Raw genomic sequence first — 18184 nt, 5'->3', positions numbered from 1 at the left:
TCTGACATACCCAAAAAATATTAAAACTAACTAACTAAATATATATTTAAAAAAAGCAATCCAAACACAACACTAAAGATAGACATCAAATCACAAGAGAAGAGAACAAAAGAGGAAGGGAAGATAAAAAGACCTTCAAAAACAAATCCAGGGGGTTTCCCTGGTGGCGCAGTGGTTGAGAGTCCGCCTGCTGATGCAGGGGACACGGGTTCGTGCCCCGGTCCGGGAAGATCCCACATGCCGCAGAGCGCTGGGCCCATGAGCCATGGCTGCTGAGCCTGCATGTCCGGAGCCTGTGCTCTGCAACGGGAGAGACCACAATGGTGAGAGGCCCACGTACTGCAAAAAAAAAAAAAAAAAAAATCCAGGGACTTCCCTGGTGGTACAGTGGGTAAGACTCTGCGCTCCCAGTGCAGGGCGCCTGGGTTTGATCCCTGGTCAGGGAACTAGATCCCGCAAGCATGCCACAACTAAGAGTTCACATTGCTGCAACTAAGAGTCTGCATGCCGCAACTAAGAAGCCCGCATGCTGCAACTAAGAAGCATGCATGCCACAACCAAGAGTCTGCATGCCGCGATTTAAGACTCTGGATGTTGCAACTAAGAAGGCCGCATGCTGCAACTAAACAAAAGATCCCATATGCCGCAAGAAAGATCCCGTGTGCTGCAACTAAGACCTGGCACAGACAAAATAAATAAATAAATCTTTTAAAAAATCCAAAACAATTAACAAAATGGCAAAGAACATACATATCGATAATTACCTTAAATGTAAATGGATTAAATGCTCCAACCAAAATACATAGACTGGCTGAATGGATACAAAAACAAGACTCTTATATATGCTGACTACAAGAGACCCACCTCAGATCTAGGGACACATACAGACTGAAAGGGAGGGGATGGAAAAAGGCATTCCATGGAAATGGAAATCAAAAGAAAGCTGGAGTAGCAATACTCATATCAGAGAAAATAGACTTTAAAATAAAGACTATTACAAGAGACAAAGAAGGACACTACATAATGATCAAGGGATCAATCCAAAAAGAAGATATAACAATTGTAAATATATATGAACCCAACATAGGAGCACCTCAATATATAAGGCAAATGCTAACAGCCATAAAAGGAAAAATTGACAGTAGCACAGTAATAGTGGGGGACTTTAACACCCCACTTTCATCAATGGACAGATCATCCAGACAGAAGATCAATAAGGTAAAACAGGCCTTAAATGACACATTAGATCAGATGGACTTAACTGATATTTATAGAGCATTCCATCTGAAAGCAAGAGAATACACTTTCTTCTGAAGTGCACATGGAATATTCTCCAGGATAGATCACATCTTGGGCCACAAATCAAGCCTTGGCAAATTCAAGAAAATGAAATCATATGAAGCATCTTTTCCAACCACAACGCTATGAAAATAGAAATAAATTATAGGAAAAAAGAAACTGTAAAAAACACAAACACATAGAGGTTAAACAATATGCTACTAAACAACCAATGGATCATGGAAGAAATCAAAAAATATCTAGCGATAAATGACAATAGAAACACAACAGTCCCAAAGCTGTGGGATGCAGCAAAAACAGTTCTAAGAGAGAAGTTTATAGTGATACAAGCTTACCTCAGGAAACAAGAAATATCTCTAATAAACAACCTAACCTTATACCTAAAGCAAAGAGAGAAAGAAGAACAAACAAATCCCAAAGTTAAGTAAAAGGAAAGAAATCATACAGATCAGAGCAGAAATTTTAAAAAAAACAAACAGAGGAAAACAACAGAAAAGATCAATGAAGCTAAAAGCTGGTTCTTTGAGAAGATAAACAAAATTGATAAACCCTTAGCCAGACTCATCAAGAAAAAAAGGGAGAGGACTCAAATCAATAAAATTAGAAATGACAAAGGAGAAGTTACAACTGACACCACAGATATACAAAGGATCGTAAGAGACTACTACAAACAACTACATGCCAATAACATGGACAACCTAGAAGAAATGGACAAATTCTTAGATACAACCTTCCAAGACTGCACCAGTAAGAAAGAGAAAATATGAACAGAGCAATCACAAGTAATGAAATTTAAACAGTGATTTAAAAACTTCCAACAAACAGAAGTCCAGGACCAGATGGCTTCACAGGCAAATTCTATCAAATATTTAGAGAAGAGTTAACACCTACCCTTCTGAAACTCTTCCAAAAAGTTGGAGAGGAAGGAACACTCCCAAGCTCATTCTATGAGGCCACCATCACCCTGATACCAAAACCAGACCAAGATGTCACAAAGAAAGAAAACTACAGGCCAATATCACTGATGAACATAGACACAAAAATCCTCAACCGAATTTAGCAAACTGAATCCAACAACACATTAAAAGGATCATATGCCATGATCAAGTGGAATTTATCCCAGGGATGAAAGAATTTTTCTATATCTGAAAATCAACCAGTGTGATACACCACATTACCAAGTTGAAGAATAAAGACAATATGATCGTCTCAATAGATACAGAAAACGCTTTTGATAAAATTTAACATCCAGTTATGATAAAAACTCTCCAGAAAGTGGGAATATAGGGAACTTACCTCAACATAATAAAGACCATATGTGACAAACTGACAGCTAACAACATTCTCAATGGTGAAAAGCTGAAAGCATTCTGCCTAATATCAGGAAAAAGGCAAGGATGTCTACTGCTGCCACTTTTATTCAACACAATTTTGGAAGTCCTAGCCATGGCAATCAGAGAAGAAAAAGAAATAAAAGGAATCCAAATTGGAAAAGAAGAAGTAAAACTGTCACTGTTTGCAGATGAAATGATACTATACCTAGAAAATCCTAATGATGCTACCACAAAACTACTAGAGCTCATCAGTAAATCTGGTCATGCTGTGTGATACAAAATTAATACACAAAAATCTCTTACATGCCTATACACTAACAATGAAAATATTAGAAAGAGAAATTTAGGAAGCAGTCTCCTTTACCATCTCATCAAAAAGAATAAAATACCTAGGAATAAACCTACCTAAGGAGACAAAAGACCTGTATTCTGAAAACTATAAGATGCTGATGAAAGAAATCAAAGATGACACAAAAAGACAGAAAGATATACCATGTTCTTGAATTGTAAGAATCAATATTGTCAAAATGACTGTACTACCCAAGGCAATCTACAGATTCAGTGCAATCCCTCTCAAATTACCAATGGCATTTTTCACAGAACTAGAACAAAAAATCTTAAAATTTGTATGGAGACACAAAACACCCTGAATAGCCAAAGCAATCCTGAGAAAGAAAAACGGAACTGGAGGAATCACACTCCCTGACTTCAGACTATACTATTAAGCTACAGTAATCAAAACAGTATGGTAGTGGCACAAAAACAGAAATATAGATCAATGCAACAGAATAGAAAGCCCAGAAATAAACCCACACACCTACAGTCAATTAATCTACTACAAAGGAGGCAAGAATATACAATGGGGAAAAGACAGTCTCTTTAATAAGTGGTTCTGGGAAAACTGGCAGCTATGTGTAAAAGAATGAAATTAGAACATTCTCTAACACCACACACAAAAATAAACTCAAAATGGATTAAAGACCTAATTATAAAGGCCGGACACTATAAAACTCTTAAAGGAAAACACAGGCAGAACACTCTTTGACATAAATCTCAGCAATATATTTTTTGATCCATCTCCTCAAGTAATGCAAATAAAAACAGAAATAAACAAGGGCAACCTAATTAAATTAAAAAGCTTCTGCAGAGCAAAGGAAACCATAAATAAAATGAAGAGACAACCCACCGAATAGGAGAAAATATTTGCAAATGAAGGTCAATACCCCCACAAAGGAACAATAAAAAAATGGGCAGATCTAAGCAGACATTTCGCCAAGGAAGACATATATATGGCCAAAAAGCACATGAAAAGATGCTCAACATCACTAATTATCAGAGAAATGCAAATCAAATCTACAATGAGGTAACACCTCACATCATTCAGAATGTCCATCATGAAAAGGTCTACAAAAAATAAAGCTAGAGGGCTTCCCTGGTGGCGCAGTGGTTGAGAGTCTGCCTGCCGATGCAGGGGACGTGGGTTCATGCCCCGGTGCGGCAGGATCCCGCATGCTGCGGAGTGGCTGGGCCTGTGAGCCATGGCCGCTGAGCCTGCGCATCCGGAGCCTGTGCTCCGCAACGGGAGAGGCCACAGCAGTGAGAGGCCCACATAACACAGGAAAAATAAATAAATAAATAAAAAATAAACGCTAGAGAGGGTGTGGAGAAGAGAGAACCCTCCTAACTGTTGGTGGGAATGTAAACTGGTACAAGCACTATGGAGAACAAATAGAGGTTCCTTAAAAAACTAAAACTAGAACTACCAAATGATCCAGCAATCCCACTCCTGGGCACATATCTAGCGAAAACCATTATTCGAAAAGATACATGCACCCCAATGTTCACTGCAGCACAATTTACAACAGCCAAGACATGGAAGCAACCTAAATGTCCATTGATGGAGGAATGGATGAAGAAGATGTGGTACATATATACAATGGAATATTACTCAGCCATAATACAGAACAAAATAATGCCATTTGCAGCAAACAGAATGAAATAATGCCATTTGCAGCAACAGGGATGGACCTAAAGATTATCATACTAAGTGAAGTAAGTGAGACAAAGACAAATATCACATAATATCGCTCATAAGTGGAATCTAATTTTCAAAAAAGATACAAATGAACTTCTTTACAAAACAGAAACAGACTCACAGACTTCAAAACAAACATCATTACCAAAGGGGAAATGTAGGGGGAGGGATAAATCAGGATCTTGGGATTAACATATGCACACTACTATATATAAGATGGATACCCAACAGGGATCTACTATATAACATGGTGAACACTACTCAATATTCTGTGACAACCTATGTGAGAAAAGAATCTGAAAAAGAATGAATATATGTATATGCATAACTGACTTTGCTGTACACCTGAAACTAACACAAAATTGTAAATCAACTATAATCGAATAAAATTTTAAAAAATTCAGTTCTGCCTTTCTGAGAAAAATAAAGCTTATCTTCATCCCAATAAATTCCCCTAGCTTCTTCATCTATGTCCAAGGAAAGCATTTATAAATAGAAAACTGACAATTCCAAAATGTATTTGATACAGAGGAACAGTTAAATAATACCACAGGGAAGCTAACAGGCAAATGCAGAACGTGGTATGTTCTATGAAAAAACTGATCCAATTTAAACAAGTCAAGGACACAGAGAAAGAAGAGGAAGACAAGTAGGCTGCTCCGAATTAAGAGTTGTAAGAGAAATAACCACCAGTGTCAAGAGTGGACCTTCTTTGGATTCTTACTCAAACTCTAAAAAAACAGCATGTTTGAGACAATAGGGCAATTTGATTATAAACATTTATCATTTTAGATGATACAAAAGAATTATTATTAATGTTAAGTGTATGAATCTCAGTAGGATTATTGAAGAAAATGTTCCTGTGTATAAGAGATGCCAGCTGAAGTTGTAGGAATGAAATGACTATGCCTGAAGCACTTTATAATGCTTGAGGATTTTTCTAAAAAATTGAATAGGTAAAGCAAATGTGCCAATCTTGATAATTACTGAATCTATATGATAGGTATATATGAGTTCATTATGTTATTTTCTACATTTTTGTGTATGACCTTTTGTAATAAAAAATACTAATGTAAAAAAGACTATATTATAAAGATGTTACTTTTACCACATTTATGTGACTCCAATAAAAATTCCAGTAGAATTGTGTCTTAGTGGACTAGACAGTGTGTCTAAAATATATCCATGATGATACGCACTCAAGAATATCCAAGAACACAGTTTAAAAAAAATGGATGGATTTCTTTGTTCCTTCCTTCTGTACGTATTACTGAATACTAATCAAGTGATTTTAAAAAAAACAAAAACAAAACCCTGCAATGCATTGCAGTTACAAGGTCAAAATTAGGTAAAGATAGGGTCTTCTCCTTCATAGAGCATGCAATCTCATTATCTAGGGGGTAGTATCGTGGAGAGATTAGGAGTACTGACTGTGGAGAGAAGGAGATAGAGGGCAAAATCAAAGATGCTGCCAAGAAAGGCATAGGGTATCACACAAGACTGGTCTAAGAAGACTATGGATAGTAAATTAAAGGGAACATTCATTCTCTAAGATGAAAGAAAACTTAGAGAAAGTAATGGAACGTGGGCTTTGGAGTTAAAGGTACCTGTGTTTGAATCTCATCTCTGTCCATTTGTAGCTTTGTTAGTAGCTAGTTAGCTTCAGCAAATGACTTTACTCCCCTCAGCCTCGTTTTCTTTTTCCCTTACACAAGTTTCAGAGTGATATAAACCTCATGGGATTATTGTAAGGAATAAATATGATGAGAAATGTAAACCACATAGCCAGGTACTGGCAAAAAGAAAGGAATGGATGAATGTGTAAATCCCTAGGTAAGTTGATATGGAGAGAAGGATAAAAGTAGAAAGATAATAAAATTTCCAGAATTACAAGGCAAAGGGGAAAAAAGTGGAGCTAGTTCATCCTGAGGTTTCCCTACACAATAAAGAAGAGGTGAAGTTTACTACTCAAAGTAATGTAGCAGAGGTGTGGTCAGACAGTTGAAAAAATTGGATTAAAAATGGAAATTATATGGAGATGGCTGGCATAGGTAGCAACCTGACATTAAATAATAAGAGACCTCCTTAGGAGTCTAGAGGGCCTAGGTCAGTAGTGATGATAGCAGGACTGTAGACCCCATTGTATGGAAGTTGTTCCATCCTTGCTCCACAGCCAAGGTCTGGAGCAGGAAAATAGCATGCTGAATTTATCCCGGCTTGGAAGAAAGAGGGAAGAATCAAGAACAGGATGTCAAGAGAGCATGCTCATGCCAAGGGGCTAAATATAAATGTCAGTCTATGGGACTCAGACTGAGAAGGGAAGACAAGCAGCAAAAGGAGTACTAACTACTCTAGGAGAGTTTAAAGTGTGTGAGATAGAAATTTTCCAGATTATGGCAAAATTTCAGGCTTGCCTGCGTTAAGGTGGAGGGGAGGGAAACACATGGAGACTTCAGAAGACTTAGGTATTGCAAAGATTATTAGTCGTGGTGCTGGAGTTTCCCTGGCTGATGTCAGAAATCATGTCCTACAAAGATCAAACAGATAACCCTTCTGAGAAGCAGGATGGGCTAAAATGACCTCTGGAGGCAGAGACCAGGAAAATGAATCAGCCTTGAATTTGGTGAGTGTATACCAGATTATCTGGAATAAGGTAGGTAATTAACCTGCTTTGCAAATGTCATCTTGTTCTCATGATCCACAATCAGAAATCACAAGTACAGAACCTCCAGGTCTGTCCCTGCCTGCTGGAGCATGAAACATCAGAGGAGGTGGTTTAAGAGAGGGGTCAAACTAGGAAACAGCTATTAGCGCAATATCTTGCCAATCAACTGGTCACTCAACTGAGCAAGGAGCCTGCCTCCTCTGCTCAACATGCCCCTGGGCCACAGACTCATGGAACAGCAACTTTGCTCAAGGCTAGCTGTGACCTCAGGGTGACTACAGCGGGCTCACATTTTGCAGCAAGCTCATTCAGGTAAACATCTCTTCACCTCCTTATTCTAAGTCAGTGATTGTATCTCTTTGGCTTTCTTCTCTGTCACTAGGTTTCCCAGTATGTTTGTTTTCCTCCAGCACCCTCCTTTTGTTTCCTCTGCACAGCTAATATGGTTCTCTCTCATTTCTCTATGTGTCCACCAGCTGCAATTTGGAGAAGAGACAGAATGAGTAGAGTAGGGCATGGGAAGTTGAGTAAATGACTTGGAATGTATCTTCTCTCTAGGCCAAATAGTTCCATTCTTACAAAAGAAGAGTTTGGCTACAGAAATTGGTAATTTAATACAGTTAAACTCTACTTACATTAATATCAGTTGATATTCTCAGTATCCTGTGATGTTCATGCTTTTTCTGAGGCTCATACTTCTAAGAAATGTTGAAGCTAGAATTTGAACTTACCAGTGTCATCAAAATCATGTGTACTATATATGAATCATAAAAATGATAAAAATCAATTATCCTGATTTATGTATCAGGAAAGGTATACATAATTTTTTATGACCCCAGACCAACAATTCCATTTTCAATCTATTCTTTGTATTTGAGCACATGTAACTGGCCTGGAAGAAGAAACTTACTTAGGAAATGGAGGACTTGAATGTGGGAGAAACTGGTCTATCCCAGGAAATCAAACAATGTGTATTATAAAGTGACACATCCCTGATTGTGCAGCATAGTCCTCAGTTCACACCTATTTTCTCAGAATTCTTATGAATTCTTAGTGTCCGTATTCACTAACATGAGTGTCTCAGTTTAGATGATATATTGTAGGATGAACCTATTTATACGTAACATGCCGGGGTCAGCCCTGGTGAGAGCCCTGAGGCTAATTCCTCTTCCAAGCCAAAACAGTGACTGTACAATGGCTGTTGGCAGGGGAAAAAAAAAGTTATTTTAATGGTTTTGTTTCCCTCTTTAGAGCAGAAGAGCCTTCTTAGGTCTGAATCCCTAGAGACCAGGCCAGTTTGGAATCACCATGGCCAAGTTCATGGGAACGGCACCAATTCAGAGTAGTGGGTTCTCTCACGTTTGGAAAGGCAGTTATGCAAGAGATTACGAATAAACTATCTTGAGCATTTTCACAGGCCTCACCAAAGCAGGAGGTTAGATGAGATCAAATGGCTGCCTTTCCCTGCATGACCATATTTTTCCTGGTATCCTCCACTTTGGCACAGATTGTTTTTTCAGGTAAGCATATGTCTTTTACTTGCAGGAGAGAAAAAGAGTCATTTGTGACTGGATGGGTAAAGTTTTGCTGAAACATAGGCCTTTGGGCTTGATAATACAAATGGGGTATCAATTGGGTATCACTATTGGAAAGGGATTGCTATTGGATAGCAATTTAAAATTATTTTGAACATGACAAATGAAACAAAATAAACCAAAATGAACAAAAGTTTAGGTTCAAAGATATGTCACTGCCTCCATACCCTTTTCCTTCCACTGCAGTCCCACCCTCATCTTTTATGTAACCAGTCTTATTTTAGGTACCTATTGGCATCCTGCTTTTCCCAATTCAGAATGTTCTGAAAAGCAGTACATATCAGTTCACAGGGATTTCCTCATTCTTTTATACAACAGCATAAGACTTTTTTGGATGGATGTACCAAAGTTTATTCAACCAGTCTTAGGTGTACGGGCATTAGTTTGTGTCCAATATTTTGCAATTAAAAAACATGCTGCAATAAATAATCTTATGCATATGTATTTTTCTATCGTTGGGAGTTTATCTTCAGGGTAGATTCCTTGAATTGTGATTGAATGTGAATGCAAAGTAGTTTTGTTCAACGTTGCCAAATTTCACTTCATAAAAGTTGTGCCAACTTGCATTCCCACCAGTAATAGATGGTATTTCAATATAGTTTTCATTAGCATTTTTCTTATCATACTGCATTTGAATATCTTTCACAAATTTAAGGGTCATTTCCATATCTTCGGGGTTTTGTGTGTGTGTATGAATTGTAGGTCCATGTATATAACTCATTCAGCAATTGGGATTTTTTTCCCCTCAATTTTAAAGTATTCTTTATGTATCAGGTATATTAGCCCTTTATCTATGATATGTGTTGCAAATATTTTTTCCAGTTTATCAGATATCTTTTTTAGTTTATGTTTATATTTTGTCATGAAAAAGTTATTTTTATTTGGATGTAATAAAATGTATCAGTCCTTTCTGTTACTGCCCAGAGATTAATGAGTCATTATCAGAAAGTCTTTCATATATTAAGATTAAAGAGCAACTCAGTTGTGTTATATTTTGATCTTTGTATTGTTTTGTTTTTTATGTTCAGATCCAGGTCCATTTGAAGTTTGTTCTTATGTATGGTATGCAGTATATATATATTACTCTATTTTTACTAGATGAAGGCTTTTATTTTTCTTTTCTCATAACTATATCCAGCTGCTTTTGTTATTAAAATATTCTGGCTTTTTAGAATTAGAGAGGAGCATTCCATCTTTTTTATTCTCTGAAAGAGTGCATATGTAAACAGCATAGTCTATTCCTGGAGAGGTTGGGAGGCTTGTTGTTTCCTTTATGTGAAGATTTTAAAATCGTACAACTTTTCTAACTTTGTAAATTCTGACTTTTGGAAAGCTAGAATTTTCTTGGATATTTTAAATATCACCTAACAGTGAGAGATAGGGCAAAACTTCAATAGGTCTTTTCTTATTTTATTCTCCCATAGCCAGCTGGTCATCCTCTATCCCTAAGCAACACCAGCACTCCTCACACAAATCAGTTCACCATATCCCTCAGTCTCTCCAGAGCCAAGGAACTCCTAAGCTTTCTCGTCATCATTCTTAGTATCCTCTTTAGTTCAGCATCTTGGTAGGAACTGGCCTAATCCTTTATTTACTATATTACTTTTAATTTTTACAACCATCTTTAAAATGCATACACTTATCCTAATTGTTGTGACGAGGAAACTAAAGCCAACAAAAGTCAAGTGACTTAATGAAAATAACACGGTTTGCAAGTTAAGCATACAACCCCAAATGGTTTTTAACTCTTTCCTCAATGACACAGCAAATTTATAAATGAAGTCAGGACTGTGAAAAGGAGAGAATAAATAAATGGATGAAGTAGTTACAAAGGAATACCACCCACAAATTTTGTTGCCACAAATTATTTTGTATACTTTGTGCAAATAAGTAATTGCATTACATTTCTTTGTTCAGTCAGTAACTTCAGTGAGTGAAATCAAACTCCACGGAGAACTGTTTCTTTTAACCTATTGTGTCTGTACTTTATTTGCAGAAATCTTCAAACCCCATGACTATTCTAAATGGCCTATGGTAAATTTAAATTTCTAAGTTCTGAATTCTGATTTTAATCTGATCACTCTCCTGACATGAGAGACCTAAAACTTCATAGTGGTTAAGTAGAATGGAAGTTTTCTATGTGACTTTGGGCATGTATCTTAACCTCTTCAGGCTTAGATTTACTTCCATGTAGCACAAGCGTTGTAATAGTAAGATGCATCTCTGAACATTAAATGAATTAATACCTGTCAATTGTCCAAGGCCACAGAGTTTAACAATGGTATATACAGAATTTAATCCCAGTCTCAATACAGAACCCTCACTCTTAAAAACTACATTTAAGCCCCTATCTTCTAGGAGTTCAGAGACACATAACTATCTCTACTCACAAACTTCTTATAATGAGTTACTGGCATTGGGACTCCAAGTTTAAGTGAAAACTTTGCATTTGGGATTTAAGCTGAGTTATTATACTGCTTTTGACTAGCAAATGATGAATGAGTGAGGATACTGTAGTTAGAAAAAAACTTGCCTGACCAAAGCCCAGAGGAAAGGAAATCTTGCAAAAAGATCAATTGACTAGTAACATTTGATATTATTTCTATGTAGGGCAGAAGTGACAGGCCAGGAATAGATGAGGGAAAATCGATCAGTTGTTATTCATACGATATTTTATGATGTTTGTAGCCCCCATGTAAAATGTACCACCCACTGGATCCTCTTTATGACGCAAACTGTCCTGAGGTGACAGCATATGTTTGTGCTACAAATGGCCACACTTACAAGAATGAGTGTCTCCTTTGTGTTGATCAGTGGTAAGTTCAAAATAAAATACCATTATTTTTTCTCTATATTTCTTCACAGAAATTTCCAATAATTTTAGCAAGGAACTGGATTTGCTGATGCATGGGATTTTTTTTTTTAATAGCCTCTATTGTTCACAAAAGACTGAGGACAGACTACATACATAGTAAAGAGAAAAGTCTTTTTAAAAAATTTAGTTAACATTCAAAGTTGACTCATTTAAAAAAAAAAGAAAGAAAAGCTTACATGATATTTTGGCAGAATTGTACAGAGATCATGTTAGTAGATAGTCTATAGATTATATTCAAGCAATAAATAGAAATCCATCTTAAAAAAATCAAATTTTCTTTAACAAGTCACAGTGACATCCCTATGAGTAGCACCCATATTGTTGCCTGGAAGAAGTAAATATAGATACTGATACAGACATACAGACACAGACATAAATACAGGTGTAGATATACACGTAAGTAACAAAGTGATTATGTGGTCTTACATGGAAAAAAACTGTCAAATTTTTTTGCCTTTCAAATAAATTCAATGGGAAATTTAGATTAAAAAGTTAATAATATTCCTTGTGATATATTTTAGCTCTATTTGAAATTGTTTTTACAAATCAGCCTTATCGTGTCTTCCATGACCTATGAGATCCTCTCTGTTGGGAGTCTCCAGGAGTACCCTCAGGTTTGATGATTCCCTAGTAGGACTGATAGAACTCAGAAAAGCTGTTATATGCATGCTAACAGTTTATTACAATGAAAGGATACAGAATAAAATCAGCAAAGGCAGAAAACTCATAGGGTGGAGTCTAGGAGATCAGGTACAAGCTTCCAGTCGTCCTCTCCCAGGGGAGTCACACAGGCAGTGCTTAAATTCTCCCAGCTATCATGTGTCATAACTTATATAAAGTATTGACAACCTGGGAAGCCCCACCAAAGCTTTGGTGTCCAGGGTTTTTACTGGGGACATGCAGCACCTACATGATTGACAACTACTTAGTCTCCAGCCCCCTCCCCCTAGGAGTTAAACTGATACAGAGTGGCTCAGCACCACAGGTGAACAAAAACAGGCATTCACCTCAGGGTAAATTATCTGGCATGACCTATGGCCCTAGGTTACAAAGTTACTCTTATCAGCCAGAATATCCCAAGGGTGTAGAGATTACTTCCTATGAGCTGATTTGAGCATCTCAAGTCTGCTGAGCTAACTCTTTAATGCATATCTTCCTTTGAGAAGAATCTTCATGGACTTCTGGCATCACATTAGCATGCCACTGCAATTATTTCTGAGCACTGAAGGAAACGAGGTGTAGAAACTAGTCCAATAAAGGTAATACTTGCTCATCTTCAGAGCAAGTACTAGACTCAGAGGATGACTTTAAAGGAAAAGAATGGGAACTGAAAAATGTGAATTAACCATAAAGGAAAAGAATGGGAACTGAAAAATGTGAATTAACCAAGTATCTCCCATTGACTTCAAAGAAAGATGAATGAGAATTCATGAATATTAGCAGACTATGTAGAATGATTAAATTACATAATCATTCCTTCCAAATGTGGTGGTTGTCACTTTCTCAGGCAGGGCTAATTAGGCAAAAGACTTTGGGAAGTGTCTTCTTAGCTCTTCCACATAAGCCTTCTTCACACTCTCTGGTATTTGGATGCACAACATTAAAACGAGCAGCATAAGAAGGACCCACCCACAATGGCCTGGGCTTCTGAAAATCAGCATAGGTTGATGCAGAATTATATTGGGGACTTGATTTTCCACTCTGCTACAACCAAATGGCTGCTCAAAGATGGTTCTGAGATTTTTTTCAGCCTCATCTAGGAGACTTGAGAAAGTCTCAAAAGCTCTATCAGCATGCCTCTGATCTGTTCTGGCATTCTCTCACCCTCTCACTCTCATTCTCTCTCCTTTCTTTCTTTCTTCCTTTCCTTCTTTTCTACCTTGTAAGTCTGCCAGATACACTATGAACACTGTTTTTTCTCAATCAAAATATAAATAAGGAGCCTCTGCCGATTAAAAAAGAAAAAAATGGTTCTCTCATTGGAGCCATTATGAACATAGTTCTTATCAAACATATCTATTTCTGGAACACAGAGAACACTGATGCCAATGGCAGGGATGGTACAGTTGCCTGTATATTTGTTTTAATTCTCACTGTGACTTGCATGTATAAACGTGGCCTTCATGCCATTTCTGGATCTCGGGGCAACAAGAATAGTCATTATGCTCTTTTGAGTAATGGAGGCAGAAGAGTAATTCTTCTGTCTCTGCTCTTAGCTAGTGTTTTGAAGAAAAATTCTGAGAAACTGGACTCACAATCCTGAGAGATATCCGCCATTTATGAACAATGTAAATCCCTTGAAAAACAGAAAACTTAAGCGTGCGTCTTGCTCAGAATTGAAAAAAAAAAAAAAAATCAGTCATTATCCTTAAAGGAATCCCCCAAGCCTACTCAGTGTAGGGCCCTCATAATAACTACCAAGAAAATAGAGTTGTCGGGCTTCCCTGGTGGCGCAGTGGTTGAGAGTCCGCCTGCCGATGCAGGGGACACGGGTTCGTGCCCCGGTCCGGGAAGATCCCACATGCCGCGGAGCGGCTGGGCCCGTGAGCCATGGCCACTGAGCCTGCGTGTCCAGAGCCTGTGCCCCGCAACGGGAGAGGCCACAACAGTGAGCGGCCCGCGTACCACAAAAAAATAAAAAGAAAAAAAATTAAAAGAAAAAGAAAATAGAGTTGTATGAAACAGATCCCAGACTCTTCATAAGTTTGTGGTCTTATGTGGCAAAAAGAATGTATTACATAAGAAAATTCATGATAACAGAAAACAGTATTGGTTCTGTTTAACCAGAAGAGTATTTCAGTAAGTTTTTATGGTTGACAGTATTTCAAAAATCAGATTTTACCTAAAAATACAGGTTTCCAATTTATTTTTAAAAAATCAAACATTAATAGTAAGCTAGGATTTCACATTCAAGAAATAAGCAACAGTTATCTAGTAGCAGTTCCCCATCCAAATGGAGTGCAGGCAATATATATATTATTTTTCAGATTCTTTTCCATTATAGGTCATTACAAGATACTGAGTATAGTTCCCTGTGCTATACAGTAGGTCCTTGTTATCTATTTTATATACAGTAGTATGTATATGTTAATCCCAAACTCCTAATTTATCCCCCCAACCTGCTATTGCCTTTGATAACCCTATGTTTGTTTTCTATGTCTATGAGTCTATTTCTGTTTTGTAAATAACTTCATTTGTATCCTTTTTTAAGGTTCCACATATACATGATATCATTTGACATTTGTCTTTTTCTTTTTCTGACTTACCTCACTTAATATGATAATCTCTAGGTCCATGCATATTGTTGCAAATGGCATTAATTCATTCTTTTTTTACAGCTGAGTAATATTCCATTACACACACACACACCCCCCATATCTTCTTTATCCATTCATCTGTTGATGGACATTTAGTTTGCTTCCATGTCTTGGCTAATACTGCTATTAACATTGGGGTGCATGTATCTTTTCAAATTAGAGTTTTAGCCAGATATGTGCTCAGAAGTGGGATTGCAGGATCATATGGTAACTCTGTTTTTAGTTTTTTAAGGAACCTCCATACTGTTCTCCATTGTGGCTGCACCAATTTACATTCCCACCAATGGTGTAGAAGGGTTCCCTTTGCTCCACACTCTCTCCAGCATTTATTATTTATAGAGTTTTTAATGATGGCCATTCTAACTGGTGTGAGGTGATACCTCATTGTATAACCTCATTGTAGTTTTGATTTGCATTTCTCTAACAATTAGTGATGTGGAACATCTTTTCATGTGCCTGTTGGCCATCTGTATGTCTTCTTTGGAGAAATGTCTATTTAGGTCTTCTGCCCATTTCCTGATTGGGTTGTCTTTTTTTTTTTTTGATATTAAGCTGATGAGCTGTTTGCATATTTTGGAAATTAATCCTTGTTGGTCTCATCGTTTGCAAATATTTTCTCCCAGTCCTTAGGTTGTCTTTTCATTTTGTTTAAGATTTCCTTTGCTGTGCAGAAGCTTTTAAGTTCAACTAGGACCCATTTGTTTATTTTGGTTTATATTTTCATTACTCTAGGAGGTGGATCAAAAAAGATATTGGTGCCATGTATGTCAAAGAGTGTTCTGCCTATGTTTTCCTCTAAGAGTTTTATAGTGTCTGGCCTTATAATTAGGTCTTTGATCCATTCTGAGTTTATTTTTATATATGGTGTTAGAGAATGTTCTAATTTCATTCTTTTACATGTAGCTGTCCAGTTTTCCCAGCACCACTTATTGAAGAGAATGTCTTTTCGCTGTTGTATATTCTTGCCTCCTTTGTCATGAGGCAGTTAAAGTATTCTTAAAGAAAAAGTGCAGGGACTGGTGGCGCAGTGGTTAAGACTCTGTGCTCCTAATGCACAGGGCGCAGGTTAGATCCCTGGTCAAGGAACTAGATCTTACATGCATGTTGCAACTAATAAGAGTTCGCATGCCACAACTAAGGAGCCCGTGTGCCACAACTAAGGAGCCCACAAGCCACAACTACGGAGACAACGAGCTACAGTTAAGGAGCCCGCCTGCTGCAATGAAGACCCGGAGCAACCAGATAAATAAATAAATAAAAAGCTAATACTATGTTGAGAGGTTTAAAAAAAGAAAAAGTGCAAAAGAAAATAGAATGGGCAATTTACACAGGGCTCACTGCTTGGGAAAACACATGGAACTGAGAAACTGCAATGTCTTTAGGGAAATAAGGAAGATAAAAATTGTGTTGAAAGGAATGTCAGGTATTTAAAGGACAGTAATAAATAAGGGTGGAAAGTTAGGCAGAGGCTAGTCTTCTGGGAAACATAAATCCTGAAGTAAGGGGAACAGACTGTAGTCTATGGGCAGTGTATACCTAGTGAAAATTTGAGTAGAGTGTGAATTATGTGAATTATTATGCATAGCATTATTGCTGTGGTTATCTTTTACTTCTTGGTAGAAAAATTTGACATTGCTACACTGAATGAAAAGGTATTAAAATGGGAATGGGTTGGGGAATGAAAGACTCTCTACTGAAAAACTTCACAGAGCAATTTTTGAATAATCGAGACATGGGGGGGAATGTGCCAACTGTGGTGGCCATGAAAAGAGACGGAGGTAAAGGGAATTGTAGAAGCAGCTCCCTTTCTCAGGACTTCATTTGGAAGAGAACGGATGTGAAGCAAGGCCCCCTTTCCTTATGATACTAATCTCTTTTTTCTTCTCTTTTCTTTAGGGAATTCGGTCCTCATATTAAATTTGATAAATACGGAAAATGTGATTAATGGATAACAGAGTACTATATAGTTGCTTATTCTTTTCACTAAATTCTGAAAATTATTTCTTTTGGAATTTGAGGGTGTATAATAAATAACACAACTCCATGCTGCACCCAAATTTGGAACAACATTGGAAACAAAAGAAAACTAATGGAGAACTGAGTATCACATTTATTAGAAATAAACACCATACTGAAAAAGGTGGTAGATATTCATCTCTGGGTACTGATTGTTTCAAGTCAGCTTTCAGTTTGCTTAGGGCTGAGGCCTGTTATCAAACGTGCTTATGAACACTCCCTTGAATTCAGTTTATTCCAGATTGCAGGCTTATCTGCAAGGTCAGACGCTGCCCCACTAATCTCACTTAAAGACATGAACAAAAGAGAAAATATCCCCTCCACACATGCACACAGTTGTTTGAGAATTTCTACCTCATATTCATAAATGAAGCCCACTTTCAGTAGAAGAGAAAAAGGTCCACATGCTAACAGAAGGAGAGAAGAGCCAAGAGCTTTGGGGAACAAGCATGTTTTTGAGAGAAAGGGAGAGAGTGCTCATCGTCTGACCCCCAATTGCAGTATACCTAATCCTCACTCCATCCCATTGTTCACATTACATCGTTCAATAAATTCCCTTTTCTTTTTTTGCTTGATCTGGTCTATAATCTGTCACTTGTAGCTGAAAGATCTTGACTAATACAGGGAGATGAAGTCATTATTTTACTTGAGGCTGGGGAAATGAAAAGAGCTCTCTCCTTTGCCATGTGTGCTCTGTGTTAGTACCTGTTGTTGCCACTAGATGCCAGCCTCAATCTTCTAACTTAATCTGACGAGTTGAACCAGACAGGTCCAGAAAGGTATGCACAAGTCTACTTTCTCCATCACCTTTCCAGCATATACACAGTCCACCTCTGCTAGCAGGGGAGACCCTCGTCCTCTTATGTCTTTGTCCCTCCTGCCCCCAGCACTCCAGGCCAGTAGGATCCAGCTGGGTGGCTCTCTTTGGAGCTGGGGTGATAAAGTTTCAGGTCTCTCAGGTGCCTTAAAATGAAGAGTCTCTTAAAATACAGACCTTCTCTTGTTAATTATCATCTTGTATAGTTGAACACTATTTCATTATTTCACC

At 37.5% G+C, this 18184-nt stretch overlaps 1 protein-coding gene across 1 annotated transcript; it reads left to right on the top strand.

Annotated features, from left to right (window-relative positions):
- The first annotated feature begins 8756 nt into the window (after positions 1-8756).
- Positions 8757-17516, top strand: SPINK13 (serine peptidase inhibitor Kazal type 13). The gene is made up of 5 exons (XM_049707865.1): positions 8757-8919; positions 9957-9973; positions 10846-10962; positions 11617-11744; positions 17017-17516. The coding sequence occupies exons 1-5, from the start codon at positions 8784-8786 to the stop codon at positions 17063-17065; spliced, it is 447 nt and encodes a 148-aa protein (XP_049563822.1). The 5' UTR covers positions 8757-8783; the 3' UTR covers positions 17066-17516.
- The last annotated feature ends 668 nt before the right edge of the window (positions 17517-18184 follow it).

The sequence above is a fragment of the Orcinus orca genome, chromosome 3 (genome assembly GCF_937001465.1).
Source record: "Orcinus orca chromosome 3, mOrcOrc1.1, whole genome shotgun sequence".
NCBI lineage: Eukaryota > Metazoa > Chordata > Mammalia > Artiodactyla > Delphinidae > Orcinus > Orcinus orca.
This window is presented reverse-complemented; position numbering and strand designations above follow the sequence as displayed.

Excerpts from the sequence above, each read along its gene's own strand:
- SPINK13 (XM_049707865.1), top strand. The coding sequence starts at position 8,784 with ATGGCTGCCTTTCCCTGCATGACCATATTTTTCCTGGTATCCTCCACT. Across the intron at positions 10,963-11,616 it reads ACTATTCTAAATGGCCTATG|CCCCCATGTAAAATGTACCA; the intron begins GTAAATTTAAAT and ends TGATGTTTGTAG. Across the intron at positions 11,745-17,016 it reads CTCCTTTGTGTTGATCAGTG|GGAATTCGGTCCTCATATTA; the intron begins GTAAGTTCAAAA and ends TCTTTTCTTTAG.